Below are 27214 nucleotides of genomic sequence, written 5' to 3'. Positions count from 1 at the left end.
TTACTTTTTTAGACTACATGTCCAAGAATTCCCGGGTAGCATGACTCGTGAACATGTCAGCTGAAAAATTCAAAACATTATAGTCCAAAAAGTAATGTTTCCAGGCTCTGGTTTGTCACTTCTTTTATTAGCAATGCATTTCTCCTGTTGAGAGCACCGTGAAGGTAGAAAATGAGCCAAACTCACAAGCATAAAACAACCATCTCATTTTTCCTTACTCTCCTCATTTCTCATTTCACTTCCACATTCATCTATTTATCTTTTTCTATATCTTTTCTCACATCTTTTTCACACAACAGTTACAGCACTTCCATATACAGTAACTCTAACTGACATCTTATGGAATCCTGGGATTTGTAGTTTGGGAGATCCCTGGCATTTTCGGTACCTAAGGGGCTGTACAGACAGCCTGTAAGGGGCGACTGTATGCTGCCTCTAGAATTGCTGAGTTGGGGACACAGCAACTGGATGCCATGCCCCCAACTTGATGCAAAAAGAGCCCACAAATGATGGAAAGGGCATCATAGCCGCCGTGGCATGGCTTTTAGACACCCTTTTGGTGCTGCATCATCTAGATGCTGCACCAGGGCCACACCATGATGCCGCGCCATCTAGAAGGGCATGTGGCATTGTAGCATGAAGGGGCAGAGCAACAGCATCCAGCAAGTGGAAGCTGGACTGTGACTCCACCTACAGGCAGCACAAAGTGCTGGTCTGTATTGCCTCTTAGGGGCTGTACAAACAGCCCATTCAGGGGTGGCTCTGTGCCGCCCCTGGAAGTGCTGGGTTGAGGACACGGCAGCTGCATGCCATGCCCCCAATCCAGTGCAAATAGAAGCCATGAAATGCAGTTCCTATTTGCTCCCTAGAAGGGCACCATAAGGGCCATGGCATAGCCTTATAATGCCCCTCGTGCATAGCGCTGTTTGGACACTGTGCACGAAGGACGTCATCAGGGTGCATGCCATCTGAATGGGTGCATGCCAAGATGGCACCTGGCAATAGACTAGGATTTCTAAGTATGTAAACACTCAGCCCTTATCTAGCCCTAGGTTGCATACTAGCCAGCATAAAGTGCCGGTCTCTACACCCCCTTAGTCTGCTCCCTCAGTATAAAACATTTAACAGTCCTTTTCTTCGGCAACTTTCCTCACCTTCTTAAACACTTGAAACCCACAATCTGGAGGCTATTATGATACATATATGTGATTTCAGACAAATGGACAGGATAAAATGTTGAACATTTTCTCACATTAAACAACAACCAATCTTCTCTGTACATTCAAAACTGGCATAGTATGGAGACAACAAAAGCATCTATGGTAATTTATTCACATTCAGATAAGTCAGATAAGTAGTATGCTGCCCACTGGGAAACCTGTTCCTCAAAAAACTATCTTCTTGTATCCATTCCCCTACCACCACCATCATTCTGAAGAAGATGCTGATAAAACATTGTGAAAATTTCTGGGGATTCAGTATGAAGTTTTGATGACTGAATGAATGTTCAGTCTTGTATCTTGCCTTTCATTGTTCTGAATTTTCCTCAAGAGTCTAGAGCAGTTAGAAAGTAACTAGTTATAATTAATTAGTTTCATGAAATTAATGTATTTTGGTAATAAATAAAGCATGACTAATTTACATGATGACTGTAACTTGGCAAATGTTTTAGAGGTTAATGGTGCTTTTATAGTTACCTTGTGTATGTTATCTCATCCTTTATGTGTGTACTATATAAAGTGCCAGCAGCTTGAAGTATTCTGTTTTGTTTTGCTTTGTTATAAAATGTAACTATAAGTAACCAAATCTGATAATTTTAAATATTTCATATGGAAGTTTTACCTTTGTAACAGCAATTGTAACAATAATTAATTGAATAAGGACACTGACACTATTAATGACTTTTTAAAGGGAATTTTTGAAAGTCTGATCTAGAAAGACTATATTCTTTTGAAGCAGTTTTCTGAGACTACTATGGTATGGTTACTAATAACTTTTGATAATTTTGCTGAGGCAATGCATCAGTGAACCATCCAATGCTTCAGTCTGACTCTGGGAACCTTTGTTCATACCTGATTGAACAAATGAACATTTCCCACACAAATCATTACTTTTCCTGCTGAACACTTTGTTGCTGCCTTTGTCTTTAACAATAGATTATTACTCATGTGAATAAAATGCTGTAATTAATTTGGAGACAATTTGCTTCCTCCTTAAATGGCAGTGATTACATTGTCTAGCTTGTTCATTTAAAAATACTTTCATAATGAAACTGTGAAAGACTAAAACGTACAGGATACGATTTTATATATATTCACATTCATTAGCACCCTAATCAAAAACACATTGAAAGCCCTCTTGAATTTAATTGAGACTTCATCTAATAAGAGGCATCAGAAAATAGGCTTAGTTTACTTATGTGGGGACATATCCAATTGAATTCAGTGGGGTCCAATTTGAATTAAACATGTATGGAATCAGGCTGAGAATCTCATTGACCAAAAAATCGTCGTCATCATCATCATCAGAAAATATGCATCAGATTGGGCATACCAGGTAATTTACCAGAGTAGCATCACAAAACATTTAATTTTATTGCTTATTAGGAGCATGGGTACTTATGCAGATATTTAAGAATTTAAACATCTGGAGAAAATGGGCACTTTGATTACCTAGTTAGAAAAATGTCCCATCTGTCCATTCATATAAGTCCTACTTATTCATCCATCCTTGTATTTGTTACCATAATTACAAAGAACAAAGATCTCCATTGTTGCATCTGCCAGCATTCTGCTGTACAGACTTTGTCCCAAGTAACTGTGCCTTAGTATCCCCCTAAAACAAAAACAAAAAAATTCTGATCTTGCTAGAATGTGTGTCATACTTTCTGTTGTTTCCTTTCTAGGGCATTTCATAACAATAATATAAGGTCAATACCAGAACAGGCATTTGTGGGCAATCCATCTCTTGTAGCAATGTAAGTACTTAACTTTTCATAGAAAATGTGAAATTCATTTCTCCCTCCCTCCCTCCCTATATATATGCTGCTCCTTTGGAAGTGGAAGATGCTGCTGGCTTGGAGAGTGGTGGTTTCTCCTTCTTTGGAGGTTTTGAAACAAAGCTGGATGGCCATCTTCCCAGGCAAGGCTTGGACTGTCTGTTCTGCATGGCAAAATGGAGTTGGACTGAATAGGGCTCTTTTCGGACTCTTGGATTCTATGATCTGTCATTCTCTGCCAAAGGCATCATGACTTCTTGACTGAAGCAGAGGCAAGCAGGAGAATGTCTCCTTGAAGATGTCTCCTTGAAGATTTACAATATTAAAACAATTCTTACCTCAAATTTATAGCATTAAATTCAATTAAATAATTAAAAGCTCATAAAATAGTTCAGTTAAACCAAACAGCACCCTCACCTTATTCGTTTAAAATGCTCTGTTATAAAAGCCTGTTGTTGTTGTGTGCCTTCAAGCCATTTCCGATTTATGGTGACCCTAAGACAAAACTATCATGGGGTTTTCTTGGCAAGATTTGTTCAGAGGAGGTTTTCCAATGACTTCCCCTGAGGCCGAGAGCTTGTGAGTTGCCCAAGGTCATCCAGTAGGTCTCATGGCTCAGAGGGTATTCAAACCCTGGTTTCCAGAGTTGTAGTCTAACACTCAAATCACTAGGTTTTAGCCTGCTGATGGAAAAACAGCAAGGAGGGAGCCCATTCCCTGACCTCCCTGGGAAGGGAATTACAAAGACTAGGGGCAGCCACCAAGAAGGCCCTGTCTTGTGTCCCTACAAACCAATCTTGCAATCATGGGTGGGACTGCAAGAACAGCCTTTCCTGAATATTTAAGAGCCCAGGCCAGCTCATACAGGGAGATACAGTATGCCAGATTGTACTTGAGCCATATGGGGCTTTATAGGCTATAGCCAGCACTTTGAATTGTGCCTGGAAACAAAGTGGCAGCCTAATGTAAAGAAACTACAGTCAGGAAATGATAACAGTCATAAAACTGAAATACCAGTTCTCTTTGAACTGCCATAGAATAGTACATCTTTACACTGGTAAGCCTTGATTCCTATTTTATGAACCTGGAACCAAACAATCTTGGCAAGTTTTTTCTTCATCCTCCCTCCTGCCTCTCCCACTGTACATCTCCACCAGCATTTCATTTCCCCACTGCTTAGTCACCCACCTTCTCAGTTTGGGAATGCATGGAATAGGTTAGAATCATTCTACCATGGAGACTGATATCCCCACATGGACTTCCAGTGAGGGAAGTATTCTCTCAAGTGTTTTCCTGACCATCAGGTCAATTACTCCAAATTATTTAAGCAATTTTTATTAAATTTTGATATGTTATTGCTTTATTACTTTGTTTTATTACATTTTGTGGCTATTAACACTGCAATATAGTGTTATAAATCCTGTTCAGGATTTATGAAATGAAAAGCATTACAAAAATGTCTTAGGACCTTATCACACGTGGGGGGGGAGGGGTTTGCAGCTGAGATCCGCAGTCACTCCTGTTCTAGCAATGCAAAGCGTGATGTTTTTCCACACCAGATCCAGAGTCACTCCTCTCCAGCAATGCGGATTGAGGTTAAAACATCATGTTTTTCCACACCTAGTTGCCTTTCTGTTGTCCTTCCGAAGTGAGGGGCAAGCGAAGTCAGGTTGATTCCAAGCAAGTCACGTGATGCAGACTCAAGCAAGGGGGAGTGAGTGCACATTGTATTACCACACCAGAGAGTTCAACGATTCGAATCGCTCCCTCCTCCTCCCTCCTTTCCCGCGGGTGACAGGGACCCTGGGAAGGAAGGGACTGGGAGGGTTGCCTCCTCGGTCCCTTCATCCCCAGGGATGCCCATCATCCCCGGGAAGGAAGAGACTGGGGGGGCTGCCTCCTTGGTCCCTTCCTTCCTGGAGATGATGGGTCTCTCCCTTCCCGGGGATGATGGGCATCCCTGGGGATGAAGGGACCGAGGAGGCAGCCCCCCAAGTCCCTTCCTTCCCAGGGATGATGGGCATCCCCGGGAAGGAAGGGACCGAGGAGGCAGCCCCCCCAGTCCCTTCCTTTCTGGGGATGACAGGTACCCGCGGGAAGGAAAGGACGGAGGAGGCTGCCTCCTCCTCCCGGGGCATTTGTGGTGGAGTACCAGAGCAGTAGCAAAGCTGCATTCCAGACCAGACCAATCCACAGTGCAATCGAAGGGAGCCTGGAAGCGAATTCTGTAAATTCCTTTTTTTCCCGTTTTTACCAAAATCAGGAGTCACTTTGGAATCACTGCTGAAGCACCTCGCAATTAGCTCCCATAGAAATCAATGGTGTCTGAAAACAGTGACTCTACAAGGTGAAACTGCATTGTTGGAAGTGCAGTGACTTCAGAAGTGACCCTGAACTGACCCAGAAAACCATCCCAAAGCTCCGTGTGATATACTCCTCTATCAATAAAATAAGAGCTCATGAATGTCTTCTTTTTAAAACAAAGAAAAACAATTTTGTTCTGTGTTTTAAAAGGAACTCATTGTTGTTGCCCACTGCAGTGGTGAAAAAGGAACTTGATGTGTTGATTCTTACGTTATTTGTTGTTTTTATTTCTGTTATTTTCTTTTTAAGAAAGTTTCCTTAGGATTGATGTGACACATGGGAAATTCCTGTCAAAATGCCTTTTTAAATAACTTTTGAACATAACTAGAAACTATTACTCATTGAACCAATAAAGTAAATTTACCCCATTTTGATGCATAGTATTGTCTTAGCCTTGTTACAAAAAAAGCAACTACAGTCAGTTCTTGGTATAAGTGGACTTGCCATCCACAGATTTAAGCATCTGCCAATGGCATGCCAATGTTGTTTCTAATGATGGCACAGCCACGCAGCTGTGCCACCATTAGATACAACAGGGCTTCTTACCTGCCTCCCCCCAAGGCTCAGAAGGCCACAGAAGCCACTCCTGGCCGGAACCAAAAAGCCAATAGGAGCCATCAATCACCCAGGGAGGAGAACCAGGTGATTGATGGCTCCCTCCAACCAGTAGCTTACGAGAATTTGGAAGAGGTGGGTGTGGAGACAGCCCAGCAGGCTTGGAATACAAGTAGAGAGTGTTCATTCATTCTAACTTCAGCATCCTTCATATATTGCACCTCCATCCTAAAAATAAATTTGAGATCCAATTAGCTTTTTGTGTTCCTGTCAGGAGCAACTTCTCTGGCCTTTTGAGCTCTTGGGGAAGGCATGTAAGTAGCCCTGTTGTTCCTAATGGAAAAATGGGACGAGTATCTGCAGATTTTAGTATCTGTGGGGTAGGCTTGGAATGGATCCCCAGTGGATACTGAGGGCCAACTGTAGTTATGGATAATGGTGTTACTTGTAACTAGTTCCAAGATGTGAATATATCAGTATTCACTTTCCATATACCCCCCTAATATTGCATACTCTCTGGCCTTTTAGTACCATGCCAGTTGTTGAAGACCAGTTTCAGTATTACAGCTCAAATGGAGATGACTAGGGAGTTATCACACACACTTCTGTCTCTGTTGGGGAAGTCTTGTGGGGAAATCTCCGTTCTGGGCACAGGCAGGGAACACCTGTGGCCAAGTGAAAATGGAGTTTATCGCATGGAAACTGTACTCAAGGTGTCCCTCAACCCTAAACCATCTCTGGTTTCAAAGGTAGGTTTTGAGGGGCATCTTCAGGCATTGCAATAGTGGAGTGAGCATTAATGTTAATTAATGTCATAATCATTACAGTGTTGTAAGTCCAGCTTGTTGTTATTTGCCTTCAAATCGTTTCTGGCTTATGGAAACCCTAAGTCCATACTCATGGGTTTTTCTTGGCAAGATTTGTTCAGAGGAGGTTTGCCATGGCCTTCCCCTGAGGCTGAAAGAGTGTGGCATGCCCAAGGTCCCAGTGGGTTTCATGACCAAGCTGGGATTTGAACCCTGGTCTCCAGAGTCATAGTCCAACACTCAAACCACTATGCCATACTGGCTCTCACACTGGTTGTAAGTCCAGCTTACAACATAAATACTGAACAGGATTCAAACTTTAGTTGATAAACATTAATATATCATTAATATATCTCACTTCATAACAAGAACAATAATCAAGGTTGATTTAAATATGACATTTGAAAGACTGGCACAAGGAACCTCTTACCCTATGCATTGGTTCATGAGGTATCTAAGTTTTATAATTGATCATTATTAATGTATAATGGTGAATAATAGTAATAATTGTTGTAACACTGAGAAGAAATTCACGAAGTATGGAGAAAACCTGTGACACATTAAAAGAAATACCTCTGGGGGAGCAGATTGCAGGCAAGGACATCAAAGCTTTGATGTGAGCCTCCAGTTTATTATATAAATATTTGAAGGTATAAATCTTGAAATTTATTATTTTCTTCATATTTTCTTCACAGCCATTTTTATGACAACCCTATTCAGATTGTGGGGAAGTCTGCCTTTCAGCACTTACCTGAGCTTAAAACCTTGTACGTATTTACATCTTTAAAAGTACTTTACTTTCAAACAACTCCTACACTCCTTTCAAAAAAGAGGAGGGAAAAACTACCCACTAATTATGTTGTGTTTGCAACTTTAGGACATTAAATGGTGCTTCACAGATAACAGAGTTTCCTGATCTGACTGGGACAACAAGTCTGGAAAGCCTGTAAGTATCAGGAATATAGTTTATATTACCTCCAGAACAGATGGTATTATTTATAACAGATGCTGAATTGCTTTAAAATAACTTTTGAGCTGTTCTTCAGCTATCTGTTTGCAACTGAGTTTACAACTTAGTAAAAATGTATGGATTTGAGCTACCTTGAAGCTACTGAACCTGTGGTTCATATATTTACTATGCCAGAAATCTTGGCATTTTGTGTAGGGAAAACAAATAAGTGAGGAACTCCCCATGCTTATATCATGTGCTTAGATTCAAAGGTGTAAGACTCCTAATAGAAACTTACACAAAAGTATGATTTTCCCAATCCTACTACATGCTTGTTCAGAGGATGAATTATGCAAATGGACTATTTTTCTCACATTGGTGAGAATAGTGGTGCATGATTGGTACATGATACAGGGAAGAGTGAGGGTACATGCACGCTATTCCACACATTGAAGATAGCCAGCTTAATAACATATGAAACCAGAACTATGGTGGCAAACCTATGGCACACATGCCATAGAGGGCACTCAAAGCCCTCTCTGGGGGCATGCAGCAGAGGCCAGGAGGAGTGAGGGAGAAGGAGAGCGAAGGCCTTTCCAGGGTGGGCGGAGTGCCGGAAAGGAGTGCTCTGGTGTTGATCCTCCACCACTTTCCAGGACAGATAGCAGCCTAGTTCAGCAAGCAGGTCTCCATCCAGGAAAGGGTCTGGGGGGGGGGGTAGCTCAGGGTGACCAGACTTGGTCCTCCTCCTTTTCAAGACCTGTTGTTCATTTCAACCTCATGTCCAGGAGGGATTTCCCCATTTTGAGCAGGGCTGAGAAGGATGGATTTAACGTTTATATCAGTGGCTTTTTGTTTTGCTTGTAGCTTTTACTTGATCAGGTCCTCCATTTTTCCTTGCATGTTTTTCCCTGGAAGTCCTGCCTCCGGAAGTCCCCCCCCCCCCCCGGCACACACACACACACCCGGCACCGGTTGATATTCAGTGCAGGAATACCACTAAGTTTGGGCACTCAGTTTCTAAAAGGTTCGCCATCACTGAACTAGACCAACTGTCACTGAATAGGAATGGGTCTCAGTTTAATAAATTCATGAATGAGATTGTTAATTAATGAGCCTTCACTGTGTGTAATTTTGTATCTAAATAGGACTCTTACAGGAGCTCAGATTACATCTCTTCCTGAAACAGTCTGTAATCAACTTCCCAACCTCCAAATACTGTAAGTATAAAGATGAACTTACACTAAAGTGTACAGAATTGCCATAGACAACATTATTAGGAATATATTGTAGAGAGACAAAAGCAGAAGGGAAATGTTGCAGACACTACATTTATGTATGTTGCAACATATTACATGGAGTATTCTTAAGTATAGTTCTACTATCAGTTGTCATGGTTCTGTAATCATATTTTAGTATTATTGATTATATACATGCCTACTTTCTGAACATGTGACTTACCCTTTTTATTTGTTCAGGGGCAATTTCTGTGATTTATTTATTTAGGACAATTTCTATTATTTATGTTGTGAGTTATATTATAAAACGTGCCATTTAGATTGAGTCACTTCGTTGAATTCAAGGGTGTTGAAAAAAACCAAGCTAATGGCAAAACTGTAAAATAGCTGTTACATAGGACTAATTTACTTCTAGTACTAGAGCCTGTATAAAAACAATCCTTAAAACTGATATACGATACAGTCGTCCCTCCGTTTTTGCTAGGGATCCGTTTTGGATCCTCCCCTGCAAAAATGAAAATTGCCAATACTGAAGCCCTATTGGCTTGAATGGTGGTATACATCCCATTTTGTGCCCCTCCATTTGCCACTCACAAATGGGCAAGGGACACGGACTCCTAAGTCAGAGAAAACTGAGGGGTGAGTGTATTAACATTGTCCAGAATCCTATAATAGCTACTTAACTAAGTATACTAAGTAACCTCTCTTAGTACAATCCTCCCAAGCCTGCCAGAAACATCATACACCCACACTCCAATGGACAGCAGAATGGATATCCTTTTTCCCATGCAGCTGAGGCCTGGTAAAGTAAATTGTGGGGGCAGGGAGGAGTTACAGTCATGTCAATAGCATCACGATCATGATTAAGTAGCAACATAAATACAAAAGTTACCTAGATTTACTCATCTATAACAGTTTCATATTCACAATTGCTACTGAGTTATGATTTTGACACCATTGCCATGATCATAACTCACCCTCCAATCTACTTTACCAGGCATCAGCTGGATGAGAAAAGGAAGTCCATTCTGCCAGTACCTTGAGCATGGGTGAATGGCATTTCCATCAGGTTTGGGAGGGTCAGGCCAGGAAAAGTTATTTAACTGGGTATACTTACCTAAATAGCTGATACAGGATTCCAAACATTGTCCATGAAAAAGTGAGATGAACTATACTCAGAAGACTTGCAAAAACAGGTAAGCCTTTAACATGCCTCTAAAGATAAACATTGTCGGAGCATATCTGATACCTGAATGACTGTGGAGTGGATCTCAGGTGCATGGGGTGCCACTAAGGAGACTTCTTCAGAATACCTCAAAGACTAAACAACTCATAGAGGAAAAGGTCTCTCAGATAACCACATTCCAAGTTCTAGGGGGTTTTGTGGATTTGAGCAAACTTCTTATTTTTACAGATTTTTAAAAAACATCAGCAGTGTCTGGACACCATGCCTAATAGGCTGAAGAAGCCCTTTTTCTATTCCGTCTCTCTAAACCGACCCAAGCTCAAAAATCTTCTCAATGGAATAAAAACAACATAGAGAGAAAATGAAGACATGGCACATTAAGGCTGTAACAAGGTTATTTTCCCTCTTCCTGTGTAATTCAGTAAAAAGTAAGAAAAGAGAGGGTATGTTCAAAGGGTACCCTCTCTCTTTCTACTTATTACAGAATCTTAACATTACACTGGAAGAGGGGAAATAATCTTGTTACAGCCTTAATGTGCCATGCCTTCATTTTCTCTCATTGCCATTTTTCTTCAGTTGGAATTTTGAACAGTAATCCTAGGACGTGTGGCAAACCTCTTTTCTTATAATAATTAACCAATATGTTACTGTAGCTTGCAAGAATGCAGCAGTGTTAGTTTAATTACTATTGAAAGTAATCACTCTGTCTCTTTCTTTGTGAATGGGCCAAAAGTGCTTTCCTTTAAAAATTACATCATGGTGAATATATCTGGTATTAGTTTGCCTAGGCAATATTTTAATAGCACTTATTGTAACACACTGTCACAGCACCCAAGTGGCTTTATGGGCATTTGGAGGGAAATTAAATACAAATTTGTTGGAGTAATGCATATTTGCCTTTGGGCTGTTGAAAGCAGAAGCAAAAAGTGGAGCAGCTCTTCCTACAAAGCATAGCCTACCATCCAACCAAACTGGGGTGGGAGCTTTATAAGGTCAGGGGGGTGGCTTTATCTCCCCTAGACCTTGAGAGCTGTATTGCTGACAGGTAAGGGCTATCATAGTCCCTGAGATTTAATTGTCAGAACCTGAGGCCTAGAAAAGACTTCTATGATGCCACAGATGGTAAGGCTTGATGTCTTATAAGGGGCAATCTCTAGTGATGTCTTTGAGCATGATGTATTAAGCACCGATCACAGTTTCATAGGTTATGCTATTCAGCTTTTTAAAAAATAAACCTAACAACTGAATAATATATATATATATATATATATATATATACACACACACACACACACACACACACACACACACACACACACACTTTTATAGATTCTATACTAACCCTGAGATTTCTCCCCCTTGCCTTCAGAACTGGAGAAGAGGAGCCTGGCCCTGGGACCTTAAGTCAGGTTCTATGATCTGGAAATTCTAGCCAGGTCATACCCGCTCATTTTTCAAAACAGACCACCCATGACAGCACCTCACTGCAAAAAAAAAATGTGAAAAAGGGAATGGCAACAGGAAGTACTGCTCTGGTGCTTTGCTGCCATCTCACCCCTCCAGCAGCTGCAAGTAGTTATTACTCATAGAGAGCAACAGTATCTGAACAGAGCTAGTTAAATTACACACTATGAGCTCACTGAACTTTGGCCTCAATGGCGGGTTTCTTTATTTACTGGATGTTGGGGTTAATTGTGGACTTGCCCCCTTCTTTAGCAGTTTGCACATCATATGTTCTACCGAGAGGGGTTTTCCCAACAAATGCATACAAATTCAAATTGACTCTGCACAACATTAATTCAGAGTTTGGAAAGTATTTTTCTCCATTTAAGAAAAATGAATCTCTTGTCATGCTGATCCATATCCAAGGAATGGTAGGATGATGCTCTGAAACCCAGAATACTATCCTACCATGGTTTAGTTATGGACATAATAGCCATTATAGTATTCTTCTTGAAAATAACTTGCCAAGCTCTGCATAAATTTGAGCTAATTTTTTAAAAAAAATTAGCACAAGCACAAGGCCTTACCATCTAAGATTATAAAACAAAAAGAAATTACAAGTGTCCAGTCTCATTTCTTTTTTTACAGAGGCAAAATTTGTATTAAAGCTGATAGGAGTTTTCCCTGCAGAAAGGAGTACAGGATGCAAATCTATTTCCCTTCTTTCTTTTTACAATTTCTGCAAATTACCGTGGCTTGTTTTTGATTAGTTATATTATACTATAAATGAGTCCAGATGTTTCAGTTATTCTGTAATTTGTTGAGTTTTGGCTCAAATCATTTGAAGGGCTTTTTTCTTCCTAGTGATTGATTTTCAAAGTTAGTTCTAGTTCCTCAAACCACTTTCCTCAGCTAAAGATATGGCAGTTCTAAAGGTCAGAAGCAAGATTATTTAATTTTAAGTGTAGTCTGGGAAGCTAATTAAATTTCACTGTGATTACAGCAAAAAAGATGAGATCCTCTTAGAATATTTTCTTAAACCAATATCTAGTATATAATTTTAAACAATTAATAGAGGGATTGTGTTTTATCTTTCAGAGACCTCTCATATAATCGCCTGGAAGACTTGCCCGATTTTACTGCATGTGAAAAGCTTCAGAAAATGTAAGATTTCTTTAAGAAAAAAAAAAGTTTGATCTATGAATATTAGAGAATATACGTCCACATTTTCTGCAGTGCAATGCAGAGAACAAATGTTTGAAATTTTGTTCCCTATGCTTGAAATGCCTATTTTGGGTTAGGGATGAGCCATTTTCTTTCAACACATCACACACTTTTTTTACTTTAGGGAGATAGAAGCCTCTTGAAGGAGGAGAGTACAATGTAATTATAAAGGACTTCTGATGGTAGAAGCAATGATGCTGCTGTTTCTGTTCATTGGCCTTTCAGTATAGTAAGAAAACGCCAGACTTCCATCTAGAACAGTGGTTCTCAATCTTGGGCCCTCCATTTGTTTTGGACTTCAGCTCCTAGAAGCCCCAGCCAACGTGACCAAACATCAGGAATTATGGGAGCTGAAATCCAAATCATCTGGAGGACCAAAGATTGGAAACCACTGATCTGGAATATAGGAGGTTCCTGATGCTTTCCCCCACCTTATTCAGTCTTTATTCTTCTCTCTGGCTTCTTGAGCCTTGTTCTCCTCCTTCAAGATGTAAGGACAAAATTAATAGGGTGTGGATCCTTGAAGAATTCCTTTTGTGTGAGCAGATTGTAAAGTTCTTTTGTAGTGCAACATGTAGCTCCAAAAAAGATCTAAACTGTGGCCAAGATCCAAAGAAATGTACAACCAGTTCTGCACACTCATGGGCCATGAAGCAAATCGTTCATGAATCTGAGAGGACTTTTCCAAAGCATTTTGTGATAAGATACAGAGCTCTAGATATGCCCAAGTGAATCTGAAGTAATTATTGGATCATGGGTGGTATTTGAAATTTTCCAAAATTAAATAAAGCCAACTTTTGTTCATTACAGTGATTTACATCACAATGAAATATATGAAATACAAGTGGGTACCTTTCAGCAGCTGGTTTCCCTGCGTTCACTGTGAGTACAGCTATAAAAGAGCTATTTACCTTGGTACTGAGAACCATGGAAGCTCACATTCCTTTCTTCTTCCTGCTCCTACATATTTTGGTTTCCATTTTTTTGCCTTTGATCATTCAGCTTACTGGGTTAAATTTGCCAAAGCAAAACAAATATGCTGACATTGAGCATTTCCAGCAATAAATTCACAAGTCATGAGAAAAAAAAAACCTCCCTTGAAGTAGCTTCCATTTGTAGACTTCTCTGAAGAGATGAAAAGTTAGTCACATAAATCCCTCTTAATGGTACACTTGAAATGAAAATGCAGAGTTCCTTTTATGCAGATGACAATATTGAACAAAGAGAAACAGACTTTTTAGATGTATAAAAGTAAATTCTGGCAGAGTGTGACAAGAATAATACTTGAACAGTTAAATGTTAACTATTGGGAACAGTTAGTTGTTTGGGAAACAGATAAAGCCATTTCTGTGTTGTATTGTAATAGTGATCAAGCCTTGTGCCGAATAACGCATGCAGGTGCATGGTGGATGTAGAAAAAATGTTGCAAAAGGAAACAATAAAAAAGGAGTAAAGCAAGAGCAACAGACATATAAGATACAGACATAGAATACAGAGTTCATACACTCCAACAAACTGTAAGTAGCAAGTCACAGTTTGTTGGAGTGTCTGAACTCTGTATTCTATGTCTGTAGTCTGTTATCCAGTCCTCTCTTATATGTCTGTTGCTCTTACTTTACTATTCTATGATTGTTTCCTTTTGCAACATTTTTCTTACATCCACCCTGCACATGCATGTGTCTATGAGCTCAAGTGCATCTCCTCCTTTTCTTTTACCTACTCTCCTGTGCTTGTGAGGAGTTTCTAAATGACAATTTTCTGTGACATCAGAATTGGGCATCTGTGACTGAAGCACTGTCTACAAAATAGGATTATGTTTGATCAAACCAGCATAGTGGGCAGCTCTAAAAGACTTAGTTTTGTGGTTCAGACTTCTAGGTAACTGAGCAATAATAATGGATATGTGAAAAAAGAAGAAAGGAAGTTGAAAGGGTAACTCAAAGTCATCACTCCTTTACACTCATTTGCAGGAGTATTACATCAGATCTAGACCAAAGACATTTCTATTGTTTGCTGATCTGATAGATAAGATGGTGACTCAGAAGGGATGTGTGTCTCTAAATTTACTGGCTAAAACAATACTATAGCAATCTAGTTTGTCTCTAGTGTCTTTTGAACTGCAAACATCTTTCATTTAACTGTGGTGGGCCTAAGATCAACTTACTGGAAGTCATTTCATGGTCTATTCTTTTAATTTGAAGATTCAAAGTAATTCTTCATGTATTACTAAGCACATATCATTTTCATCCTTTCTGTAGGGATTTAGCTTGGAACAAAATATCGATCATTCATGCCAATGCATTCTCCTCTTTACTGTCCCTAGTTAAACTGTAAGTGTCTGCTTATTTTTCTTTCTTTAATGTTCAGCGGAGCCCTGTTGGGATCATCTAAATATTCCTTGGCAAAACAAAACAAAACAAAAAAACATGATTGATTGTAAAGTAATATAGATTGGGACAGTTGAAAGAACAATGAAATACAAAATGCAGGCATTCTTACCCTTTGGCCAATACAGTAGTTTTACAGTTCTGTATTACAGATGAATTTAATTACTGGTAGGGTAGAATCCTAAAAAAAGAAAGTTTGGACCTAGTGTCTGCCTCCATGTAATTCAATTAGCATTCTTCCCAGATCACGCTGGAGCCTGAGTCCATCCTAATTAAGATTCATTTCACCACCCACTCACTATAGCATCTGACTTGAATTTTCCTGTTTCCTCACCTTTCCCCAAATTTACTGGGGTGGTAGTGAGGATTCATGTTTATCAGTGGCATTAAATATTTTCTAGTAACTATGGACACTGGATGCATAAATGCTTCGACTGTAGAGAAATAAAACTCCAATTGTCTACATTTTCCATGTTTTCTACATTTTTCATGGTTTGATGCAACGTGTATGCTTCCACAGAAAATAGAAGGTTTAATACAACACCTGTTATATGTTTTCCCACACAAACATGCTAATAATGTGGAGACAAGGAGGGAGTGATAGGAAAAACTGTCATTACTTTTGTTAATGTGCTGTAGATTATTTTCGTGATTTATTATTTTACCAATATGTGGAAGGTGTTTCACAGAACAATCTTGGTGCTAGAAACATGGAAGCGGGGAGGGGACATTAATTCACTCTGTACTAATTAATAGACTGCAAGCATAAACATTACAGGGAGTATGTAAAGGAATAGTGAAATTACATGCATTCAGGTTTGCTTTATAGATCTTCAGTCAGACTAGGCCACAAACAGATTGGAAGCATAACTGTTTAGATAGGAGTTTTCTGCCATTCTTTTGGCTCTGGATTATCATGACATCACATACCGAAAGTTTACAACTTTGGAAATACTGGGAAGTCTGTTCATTTCTTGAATACAAGCTAGAGTGCAAAGATAAAGGATAGTTTAATTTTCATTTATGCAGTGGTTTCTGTTGCTTCATCCCGAATACTAATTATGGCTATAGACCGAAAACAATTTCTGTGTTTTTCCTCAACCATTTCTGCAGAATTTATCACTGCTTTCCAATTCTCTGTTTATAGGTATACATGATTAATCTATTTTCCATGTTTTATGTGTTTATTCCTACTGATAAGGGGATTGTTTCAAATAGATCATTAAAAATCTTTTCTCTCTCTTCTGAGACTTTCTTGTTCCCTTTGGAAAACAGCTGGCCACATAAAAAGAGTATTGAATTACTTTAGGCTTTTGAAGTCATTTACTACATGTAGTTTTAAATTATCCATGCATAATTTCTGAGTTTGTATTCAAAACTTTGTAAAATTGTCTTGGTTTGCATGATTTGATACTTTAATGTCAAGCTGCACACACACACACACACACACACACACACACGCCACTTCTTCCTACACAGAGAATTGTAATTTTTGAGATATGAGATATGGTTTAATCTAAAAACAAAACAAACTTGTAAAATAATTAAAATAAATGAAAATTCAGGACATTTCAAAATACATAAAATGAACTGGGAATAGTAGCCAGAACGTAAAAACTGAAAACAATGAATAAAATCAGAGAGAAACCATTCCTTAAAAGATGTGACTAATCTTAATTTACTTTATTCTTTGAGATGATAATTTTTAAAATATGAAAAGTTGACTCCTTGCTGACTCAGTTTATGAGAGTTTTTGTGCATTTTAATAATGTTTTGCATTTTGCTCTTATTTTACTAAAATTTTATTTGCACCAAAAATGGCTTCATGGCATAAAATTCCAAGAATGTAAACAATGTTACAATGTAAACGTCATCTAAAAAGGATATTGTGAGGTACGCTTTCTCAATGAAGATGAGAAAATTTGTGGATTATGGCTATAGACCGAAAACAATTTCTGTGTTTTTCCTCAACCATTTCTGCAGAATTTCAACTTCATTTCTACTCAATGAATTCTTTTTGAAATGTGATTCTGTTATTTCCCCATTACATACATACATACATACATATATATATATATACAGTATATTAAAAAGCCTTCAACTATTTGTTGCAGCTAAACGGGAAAAAATTGTGCCTCCTAACTTTCAAACTTCGTAGTCACTGCACATTTTTTGCTGTACAAGTGCTGTCAGATATCTTTTTAAAAAACAGCCCTAAAATAGCTAAAAATACTGTTTTAGATGTATGTAACTATAGGTGTTCTTTTAAATATATTTTTGTTTTTGTTTTTTAAGACAAGTTTTAGAATAGGGTGGGATATGAACTCTTCAGATTATAGGTGATTCTGAAATTAAACAAGGAGTTGGAGAGGGTGAGCCTTTCTGCTCTCTCAAAAAAGCTCATTCTTCAAATCAAACCACTGTGTGTGATAGTTGTGAAATTGAGTACAAGCATTTTCTACTTGTGTCACAGTTCAGGCAATCTCTTGTACAGTACTAGCAAAGCATGAGAACTAGTACAGAACTTGTTCCAGCAGTAGGTGGATTTCTGAGTATTTTCAGCACAGCACTAGTGATCTCTGGTTATTAGAATCCACAGCAGGACAATATGTATAAGTTGCAACTGAAAGCATAGTTACTTGGAGTTTATTCTTATTTAAATCATTGAGACTGATATCTAGACAAATATAACTTCAGTCAAAGATCCTTAGCATACCAAAGAGTTATTCACAACGAGTGCACCTTTTGTCCACTAAGTAGGGCTTCTGTTTGTTTAATAATCTGTGACAACAGCAGATATACTCAGGTGGAAAAAAATCCATCCTTCTAGAATTATACACTAATTTTCTTTGTTATTTTGCAGGGATCTGTCATCCAACCTTTTGTCCTCTTTTCCTGTAACTGGCCTATATGGTTTAACTCATCTAAAATTAACAGGAAATCATGCACTACAAAGTTTGATATCATCTGAAAACTTTCCAGAACTCAAGTGAGTACCTCATTAAAACTAATAAGGCACACTTGTGTTCATGTGCAATGGAAGGGGTGTCACTGTCTAATGTTTGTTACTTCCTATACAAACTCTTTGAACCGCAGCACTAAAACATAGACTTATATGGTAAAAATTATAGCCTTATTATTTCCCTTTTTTATCTCAAGAAAATATGATTGATTTTGAACACCCTAGTAGCCACACACTCTGAAGCACATCTGCTTCTCAGCAGTACATTTTCAAAAAATATGCCTGGCCTCTCTCTTAAAAGTTCTCTCTCTCTCTCTCCCCCTCCCCACACACACATTTTTATGCTGGCATGTTCCCACTGCTTGATTGTTCCTTCATAAACTACCACTATAAAAATAAGTAGTTTGAAATGGATGTTTAAAGTAGTTTAAAATGTCATATTCATTAAATGCAAAAATGTTATAACTGAAACATCTGATGGTGGAGTTATTAAAGGCCTCCTCTTTTGAGAGTTTCAGTGGGCACATAAGAACAATACTCAAAGACTGCCGAAGAGATACAGCATCACAATTTGTTCCACTTTACTAGTATAATGAAAAAAAACCTGTGGGTGTCGAGCTAGTACAAGTTCATAGGTAGGTGCTTACTGTATTGGCTAAAGTTGCCATCTTCAGTGGTAAGATAGATGCAATACAAACAGTTTTTAACAAATAGACATTTAGCAAAACAAGCTCTCAAATGCTGCATGCAGCTCCATCATCAAGGAATAAGTGTGCCATTTACAATGGGAACTATACAACAAGTGTTGTAGCATGAGGTATTTCTATAGGGGATTCCAGCCTTTACAATTTTGTTTCTCAGTTTTGTACGATCACATTAGGCTGTTGTTGTTTTTGCAATGGCTGTCTAGCCACCCTCCTTTAGTCCTCCTTTCTCCAAATTTTCATATTTCTCCAAATGTTGGTGGACCAACATACCTTCTGATATTGCTGTCTTATGTGTAGATAATTAGTGGTATCAAGTGGTTCCCACATCAGTGGGTTGGGGAATTACTGCAATGGTAAAAGAGCTGTCCATGGTGCTAAATCCTTTCTACCAAACAGTTTTGGCACCTTGGATAGTCTCTTTAAAGTTTGTGCAAAAAAATGAGGTACATTCACAACTGCAGGTTTATAGCACCATTATTTCCATTCTGTGGAGTCCTGGGATTTGCCATTTAAGAAAGGCATTTAGAATTCTCATATGCTCTAGTGCCAATGAAAGGATTCCACGGGATGGAACCATGGCAGTTAAAGTGAAATTATAGTCACCTGAAGTGAATTAATTGACATCAGAGCCACCAGCCACAACTGGAGAGGATTGCCGTTTTGACTATACAGTGGACCCTTGTTATCCACTGGAGTTTGGTTCCAGGACCCCCCGTGGATAACAAAATCCATGGGTGCTCAAGTCCCATTAAATACAATGCCGTAGTAAAATGGTGTCCCTTATATAAAATGGCAAAATCAAGGTTTTCTATTTGGAATTTATACTGTTTTGAATATTTTCAAGTCATGGATGCTTGAATCTGTGCATAAAAAATCCATGGATAAGGAGGGCCAATGTAACTCATTCATTCATTGGTATTGTTATATCTTGTAAATAAAGTGTGCCATTGAAATCACTAGTATTAACTGGCTAGGTTAGTTAATCAGGAAAGTGCCTGAACAAACAAAATTTTAGTTGGTCACTGAAACAGCCTGCCTTAGGAGCCTTCAGCATTTCATTGGGGAAATCATCCCATATAGTAGTTGCCACAACAGAGAAGGTTCCATCACAAACAAAACTGTACTAGATGGTGTAAGATGTAAAGAGAAGTCTACACAGAAGGCATCAGATAACCTAATCCTGAGCTGTCTAGAGCCTAATAAACCAAGAAGATATCCACCTTTAAATACCTGAAGGGATGTCATGTAGCAGATAGAATAATCTTGTTTTCTCCTACTGAAAAAACAAGAGCATGAACTGATAGATTTTCATTACAAGAAAAGAGATTTTGTGTAAACATTAGGAAGAATTCCTATACCGAAGAACTGTTTGGCAGTGGAATAGATTGCCTTTGGAGGATAAGGGCTCTCCTTTTTAGATCTTTTAACAGATCTCAAACAGATGAGCACTTCTCAGGGCACTTTAGTTATGTATTTCTGTACAGTAGGGGGTTGAACTAAATGGTCCTTGTGGCCTCTGAATTTCTGATGCTGCATTTTAATACTAACCACCATTTTGTTGTGCAGGATGCAGATGAAGTATACTAATACTTGTTAATGTGTATAACCCTATGTTGTCTGTTACATTGAAGGGTGATAGAAATGCCTTATCCTTACCAGTGCTGTGCATTTGGAGCTTGTGACAGTTACTACAGAATCCAGAATCAGTGGAATAAAGATGAGAATAGCACTGCAGATGAATTTCAAAGGAAAGATGCTGTTATATTCCATGCACATGGTAAATTTAAACCTAATAAATCAAGAAAGAATATTTGTTACTGATAGAAATGTGTCAGTCAGTGATCATATATGTGAGTACTTTCCTAATTTTCCTATTTTAGTAAAAGAATGCAGTTAAACTCTCAATTAGATACCTGTTCCATTATTCTGAAACTCTCCATCCAATCTGTAACCTCATACTCCTGATTGTGTGCAGAACTTCCACAGATAGAAGAGTCTTTCTCCTTCTTAACACAGGCCCAAGACAGACCAGCACTTTGTGCCAGCCTGGGCCTGAACTAGGGTTTACACGCTCCAAGCTCTTCTCGCAGCACTCGGGTGCCATCTTGGCACACACCTGACCAGACGGGGCACGCCGTGATGATGTTGCTCATGCGCAACATCCAAATGGCCCTGCACACAAGGGGCGTCATAAGGACATGCCATGGCCATTATGGCACCCCTGTAGTGCTGGGAATAGGAGCCGCATTTCGTAGCTCATTTTTTGAGCAGGTGAGGGCATGGTGTCTGGTTGCCACATCCCCAACCCAACACTTCCAGAGCCGCCCCAGTCGGGCTGTCTGTCAAACCCCAAGTCAATCTTCATTTGAAGAGGGCAATGGATGAAGAATGGCTAATGCGCTGGCCTCTGTGTAAAGAGCTTATCCCATGGCTTACTAAATTGATTTAACTCTATCCATCTTAAAGCTTAATTCGGGCAGTATCCCAATGTTATCAGAAGGTTTTTGCTGCCAAATTTGCCACCCAAATACAGCCCAGGCCCATTACTACTTCCAGGAGTGCTCCTCGCAGCTCTTTTTGGATCCAGGAGTTTTCCAACTTAAGAACATGGCCGCCAGAGTGCTCCTGAAAGCAGGGATGCACCCGGGCTGTATTCAGGTGACAAATTCAGTGGCAAAAACCTTCTGATAACATCAGGATGCCACCCAAATCAAGCTTTAAGACAGATAGAGGTAAATCAGTTTAGTAAGCCTTGGGATAATCTTATAGGTTCATTATCACTACTTGAAAAACACCTTAATAGTAATGGGGTTTGTATTTTAATTGCATTCTTTGTTGCTGTCTGAACTGTTATAGTTGGAGAAAAGGTCTCCCTATACATATCCTTTAAACTAGGTCTTAGACAATTTCTATCATCTTAAAATAGAGGTGGGCAACTGTTGGTGGTTAGGGAACTGAATTTCCCCCAGGAATACTCAGAGGGCCCTTCCCCCACAATTAGAAAATGGTTCCCAAATACCTCCTATTCCTTTCTAGAAGACATAGGGCAACTACTTCATGTTTTTGTGTCCCCTGGATCATTTTAAGCCCAAGAGAAGCCTCTTTTACAACAGGAAGTAACTGGAATCCAAACCCTGCTCACTTTTTGTTAGAAAAAAAGGCCTCACCTGGGCCAAAAAATGGCCTGAGGGGAATATGGTGGCATTTTCACATGCCCCCTGGAAGGCATTTGGGAGCAAACAAAATAAAAGTTTTGGACGAGGGGGGTGGCTTAATGTATCCAACAAGTTGTGATTTCTGACATATGTATTAAAAGTTAACTGACTTTGCTACCAACTTCTTGTTTGCTTATTTTTTATTTTATTGTGTTATTATTATATATGACACTTCAAAACGTACTAGGGGAGAGATCATTGTTTAAAACTTGTACTCTAAAATATGACCACAGAATAAAGAAAGGAAAATATATATGGGGAGGGGATGTGTAATTGTTTTGGAGTAATGGGTGTCTATAGTGACTGAAGGCTCAATTACACAGTAGGATATCTTTTGGAAAGAATGGACCAGGTGGCATATGTCATATAGAGTGTCACTGCAGAACACTGTTGCTGTGTGCCTTCAAGTTTTTCCCCAACATATGGCAACCCTAAGGGGTTTTCTGGAACTGAAAGTGACTTGCCCAAGGTCATCCAGTGGGTCTCCATGGCTGAGCAGGAAATCAAACGTATGTGCTTTAGTCAAACCACTACACTACTCCTAGATAAGAAAGTATGAAAATGAGGAGAAGAGCAGGTTGCATGGCTTATTATGATCACACTTTCATTTTCAGTTGCAACCTATTCCCACTGATCAAAATATGATAAAGGATGTATAAAGCATTTTTAATAACAAAATGAATGATAGTACCACTTGCAGTAGGCTATGTTGAGTTGATGGTAGAAACACAGCAGGTTTGATCAACATAGTTTTCGACAACTAAGACACAAATGACGTTAAAGATTTGCCAAATATTTTTGGCTGACACCTCCTCTTCTGTACTTGCATATGAGTGTGTTTTCTATTTAAATTTCTATTATCTATCAAAACAATATATCAGAAATCAATATAGCTAGGCATGGAATTTGGAACTTTTACAGTAATGAAGAGTGGGGTGAGAATATCAAATGTTCACAACCTATTTTCCATAGTTATGCAAAAGATCTTATTGACTGAAATATTGTGGTATTCCTTTAAGCAGATGACCATGACTTTGAAGATTTTATTCTTGACTTTGATGAAGATCTGAAAGGTCATCATTCAGTACAATGCAGTCCTTCACCAGGTAAAGACCCAATCAGCACTTCTATTTTTATTGCTGGGTTACCTGTAAGATCCTGTCTTGTGAAATGTTATGCTTTCTAGAATCCTGTGCAAGGACAAGAGCATTAAGAAGCTGATGCTACATGGAGTGTGTTGCAATAGTTCAATCACAGAATGGGGTGGTGGCTTTCTCATGCAAGACAGTTCAAATTCAGTCTTTGACATTGCATGGTGGGGTGAGGAAATATTGAAAGAACTCTCCCAAGTCGGTGTAGAAACCTACTTGGAAAGGAGAGTTTAGAAACGCTGGAGAGCCAGTGCCAATCACTTCAGACAACACAAATTGACCAGTAGTCTGACCTGATCTGAGACAGTTTCAAAGTTCCTATGACTTATGTTCCTATGACTCACATCAAGCTGTGAAGTGAAAAAAAAATCATAGTTTGCTTTCATCTGTCTCCCCATGTCTAATCCCATGCACTTGAAGCTGGTCAGTCAGTTCTGACACTTCCTGTAACAAATTACCTGAAATCAAAATAGAGCTGGTTGTCATTAAAAAGGTGTATGAAAATTAGAGATAATACATAGGCCAAATTACCTGGATTCCAGCCGTGTTCGTAGTGTTCAGATGACACACGCCCCCAAATGTGGCGGGAAGCTGCGCCAAGCATCTGGAAAGAACTGAGTCAAGGAGTGGATAGAATCCATGCCTTCTGATGGTCTTAGGGCTGTGGTGGCAGCAGAGATCAGGACTGGATCACATATTTTTCAGGCCAGAGTCAATTGTTTCCAACAGCCATTCCCAAAATAAAGAAGGCTGCAAATGTAGCAAACAAGGAAGAATGCACTGACAGTTCTAAAGTCTGGAGAAATTACATTTTTCAGAATCATATACCAACAAATAACATCTAGGACAATTAATACTGAACATAGCCTTTTATTATTCATTTTTACTTTTCTTGTCATTGCAGGACCCTTCAAGCCTTGTGACTTCCTTTTTGGCAGTTGGCTAATCAGAATTGGAGTTTGGACCATTGTAGTGCTGGCCTTTATTTGCAATGCATTGGTGATTGCAACAGTCTTCAGATTCCCACTGTTCATTTCTTCCATAAAGCTGTTAATTGGACTAATAGCCATTGTGAACACTCTCATGGGTGTGTCCAGCAGTGTACTTGCCAGTGTTGATGCACTAACCTTTGGAGTCTTTGCTAAGTATGGTGCTTGGTGGGAAGGTGGGCTTGGTTGCCACCTCACTGGTGTTCTTTCTATCTTCGCTTCAGAGGCTTCAATTTTTCTGCTCACCATAGCAGCTCTTGAGCGTGGATTCTCTGTGAAACATGCCACAAAGTTTGAGACAAAATCCACTCTTGCTAGCATAAGAATAGCCATTGTCTTTTGTTTTGCATTGGCTTTAATTATTGCTGTGATTCCATTACTGGGGGGAACTGCATATGGAGTTTCTCCCTTATGCATACCTTTACCTTTTGGGAAGCCAACAGATGTGGGGTACATGGTAGCTCTAGTTTTATTGAACTCTCTCTGCTTTCTTGTAATGACAATAGCCTACACAAAACTCTACTGCAGTTTGGAAAAGGGAGAATTGGACAATATTTTGGACTGTTCCATGGTTAAACATATAGCCTTATTACTTTTCACTAACTGTATTCTGTATTGTCCTGTGGCCATTTTATCCTTTTCTTCTTTATTAAATCTTACTTTCATTAGCCCAGAAATAATCAAGCCAATACTTCTTTTGATTGTCCCCCTACCTGCATGTCTAAACCCACTTCTATACATACTTTTTAACCCTCATTTCAAGGAAGACCTGGGGAGTCTTCAAAAGCAGGCATTTGCATGGAAATCAAACCATGCCAGTTTGGTCTCTGTTAATTCAGAGGATGCAGAAAAACAGTCATGCGATTCAACACAAGCTCTTGTAACTTTTGCAAGCCCCAGAATATCATATGATATTGCCCCCAACAATTCACTAGTGCCAGCATCCTATCAAATGAGCGAAAGTTGCAATCTTTCATCAGTAACATTTGTTCCTTGTCGTTAGCTTCATCTCTAAGGTATCTTTGGTGTTTATAAAATTATCAGTTCCAGATTAAGGCATTAAGTGAATGTCTGGGCATTTCTTATGCAGAAAGAGAAAAATAATATGTTCTGAATGTCTTCTTTAAACCACACACATGCGCACACACATGCATGAGTTTGTACACACATTTGATTCAAGTCTAAAACCCACTGGAGTTTACAACATTGGCTCTAGCACTTTGCAATAGACTGAGAAAAAATAAGATGATCTTCCAGAGTTCCAAATAAAGTAATGAAACACTTTCCATTCCTGGGTCTTTTTGTTGTCGATGGTCTGTTACAGACAGCCAAAATAAAGCTGCTTCGCGTCACAGTGGAGGTATGGTGTTTCAATGATGCATGTGTCCTAAGAGTCCAGAAGTCGCACCAAAGCCATGCTCCAGCCCTAAAGACTGGAGCGTGGCTTTGCTGTGGCTTCTGGACTCTTAGGACACATGCATCATTGAAACACCATACCTCCACTGTGACGCGAAGCAGCTTTTTTTGGCTGTCTGTAACAGGCCATTGTGAAACCTCAGCTAGGCTGATGGAAAATATTGAGAAAAACTATCTTGCCAAGTAAAAGCCGCTAAACTTCATAGGACTTCTGAACAGGCACGGGTAAAGTTGTACTTAAGTGAATACAAATAACTGAACACGTTACTTAGAATGGCTTCTCATCCTGGCACAGCTTGTTCACATCTTTAAGCAGAGATTCACACTGGGAAGTCTATTAATATTAGTAGGCATGTTTTGAAGAACCATGTGGAATGAGGAGAGCTACATTATTTTCTTGTGCATCCTTAGGAAAGAAAGTGAACAAATGTGGAAACTATGCACAATCAGTTGGCTGCATGGTTATCATATTCTTTTTTCTCCATGAATTTTGAAGTGGTGCAGCATGTAGGTGGAGAATTGTTCTTAAAACCACTTTAAGCAAAAGATGGTCTGTTCATTGCACAACACATATTGCTATGTTTATTTAGCTTTATTTTTACTGTGGTTGAGCTATGGGAGTGCTGCTTAATGTCAATGAAATTGTTCCTCTCATGACTACATTTACTGTTGTATACATATCTGAGAAGTGAATGAACAAGTCTGTCACAAAAAAGATTGTTTTATTCTGAAATTGAATATTGATAACTTTCAAAACAAAGCAGGCTACTATGCATATTATTTTTATAAGCCAGTTGAAAAGCTTTGATCAAGATATTTTAACTTGGAAATGTTAAAATTGATTTCAGAGAAGGTTTTTCTAAAATAGAATTTGTAAATATAGAACTGTATATTTATTATTACAGTGAAATTATACTAAAAAAGAATAAGCCATGTACAGTTTCATACTGATATATTTGCTAGATTTCTACTTTCTGCTCATATATTTGACTAAATTCATTATCTGTATATAATATGTGTAAATGTGTAGTGACTGTAAATAGATTTGTGCTTTCTTTTCTACTGTTTCAAGTATATGTAATTTGTAATAAAATCTGCAATGAAGCAGAAAAGGTGTTCAAGTGCCTTCTATTTACAAGTGATTAACAAGAATTCTATGCATTTCTTTAGAATTATTACCACTTCATCAAATTCAACTGTTTAAATTATTACTGTTTCCTCAGTAGATGGAAATAAACCTAAATAGTTTCTCTTAGATGATGTACACTTTACCAAGCCTAGCCAATCTCACAAAAAATGTCCCAGTATTGTAAATCTAATCTGAAAAAGTTTATGGCACATACACTTCTAATTTTTCACAATACAATTCTGCATGGCATAACATTTTCATTAAAACTGCATAGCATTCTAGAGTAATCTAATAATAGTGCATTGTAGTTACAAATGCAAAGATTTTTTAAGACATAAAGATTATAAATTATGTAGAGGAATGTGTTTTTTAAAAAACTTAAGAAAACATTTCCACGTTCATCAAAAGCTATACAGTATTGTTTTGCTGCTGCAGCAGCACATGTAAGTGGGAATTTGGTTTTCAGAAATAAACATACATTGATGAATGTAGGCT

At 38.7% G+C, this 27214-nt stretch overlaps 1 protein-coding gene across 7 annotated transcripts in view; it reads left to right on the top strand.

Moving 5' to 3' along the window:
- Positions 1 to 25566, top strand: part of LGR5 (leucine rich repeat containing G protein-coupled receptor 5) — a 95464-nt gene extending 69898 nt beyond the window's left edge. For 2 of the 7 annotated variants that reach the window (XM_042467515.1, XM_042467521.1), the window contains 11 exons: positions 2906 to 2977; positions 7419 to 7490; positions 7601 to 7669; positions 8821 to 8892; positions 12638 to 12703; positions 13574 to 13645; positions 15022 to 15093; positions 18014 to 18139; positions 20451 to 20596; positions 23054 to 23140; positions 24090 to 25566. In XM_042467515.1, the coding sequence (XP_042323449.1) occupies positions 2906 to 2977; positions 7419 to 7490; positions 7601 to 7669; positions 8821 to 8892; positions 12638 to 12703; positions 13574 to 13645; positions 15022 to 15093; positions 18014 to 18139; positions 20451 to 20596; positions 23054 to 23140; positions 24090 to 25177 (1942 nt within the window). In that variant the 3' untranslated portion in view covers positions 25178 to 25566. Of the gene's footprint in view, positions 1 to 2905; positions 2978 to 7418; positions 7491 to 7600; positions 7670 to 8820; positions 8893 to 12637; positions 12704 to 13573; positions 13646 to 15021; positions 15094 to 18013; positions 18140 to 20450; positions 20670 to 23053; positions 23141 to 24089 lie in introns of those variants that run through there. The other 5 variants (XM_042467517.1, XM_042467518.1, XM_042467519.1 and 2 more) reach the window with 5 other exon arrangements.
- Positions 25567 to 27214: the final 1648 nt, after the last annotated feature.

The sequence above is a fragment of the Sceloporus undulatus genome, chromosome 5 (genome assembly GCF_019175285.1).
Source record: "Sceloporus undulatus isolate JIND9_A2432 ecotype Alabama chromosome 5, SceUnd_v1.1, whole genome shotgun sequence".
Classification (NCBI taxonomy): Eukaryota; Metazoa; Chordata; class Lepidosauria; order Squamata; family Phrynosomatidae; genus Sceloporus; species Sceloporus undulatus.
The sequence above is the reverse complement of the archived record's forward strand: the minus strand, read 5'-3'. Positions and strand labels throughout refer to the sequence as shown.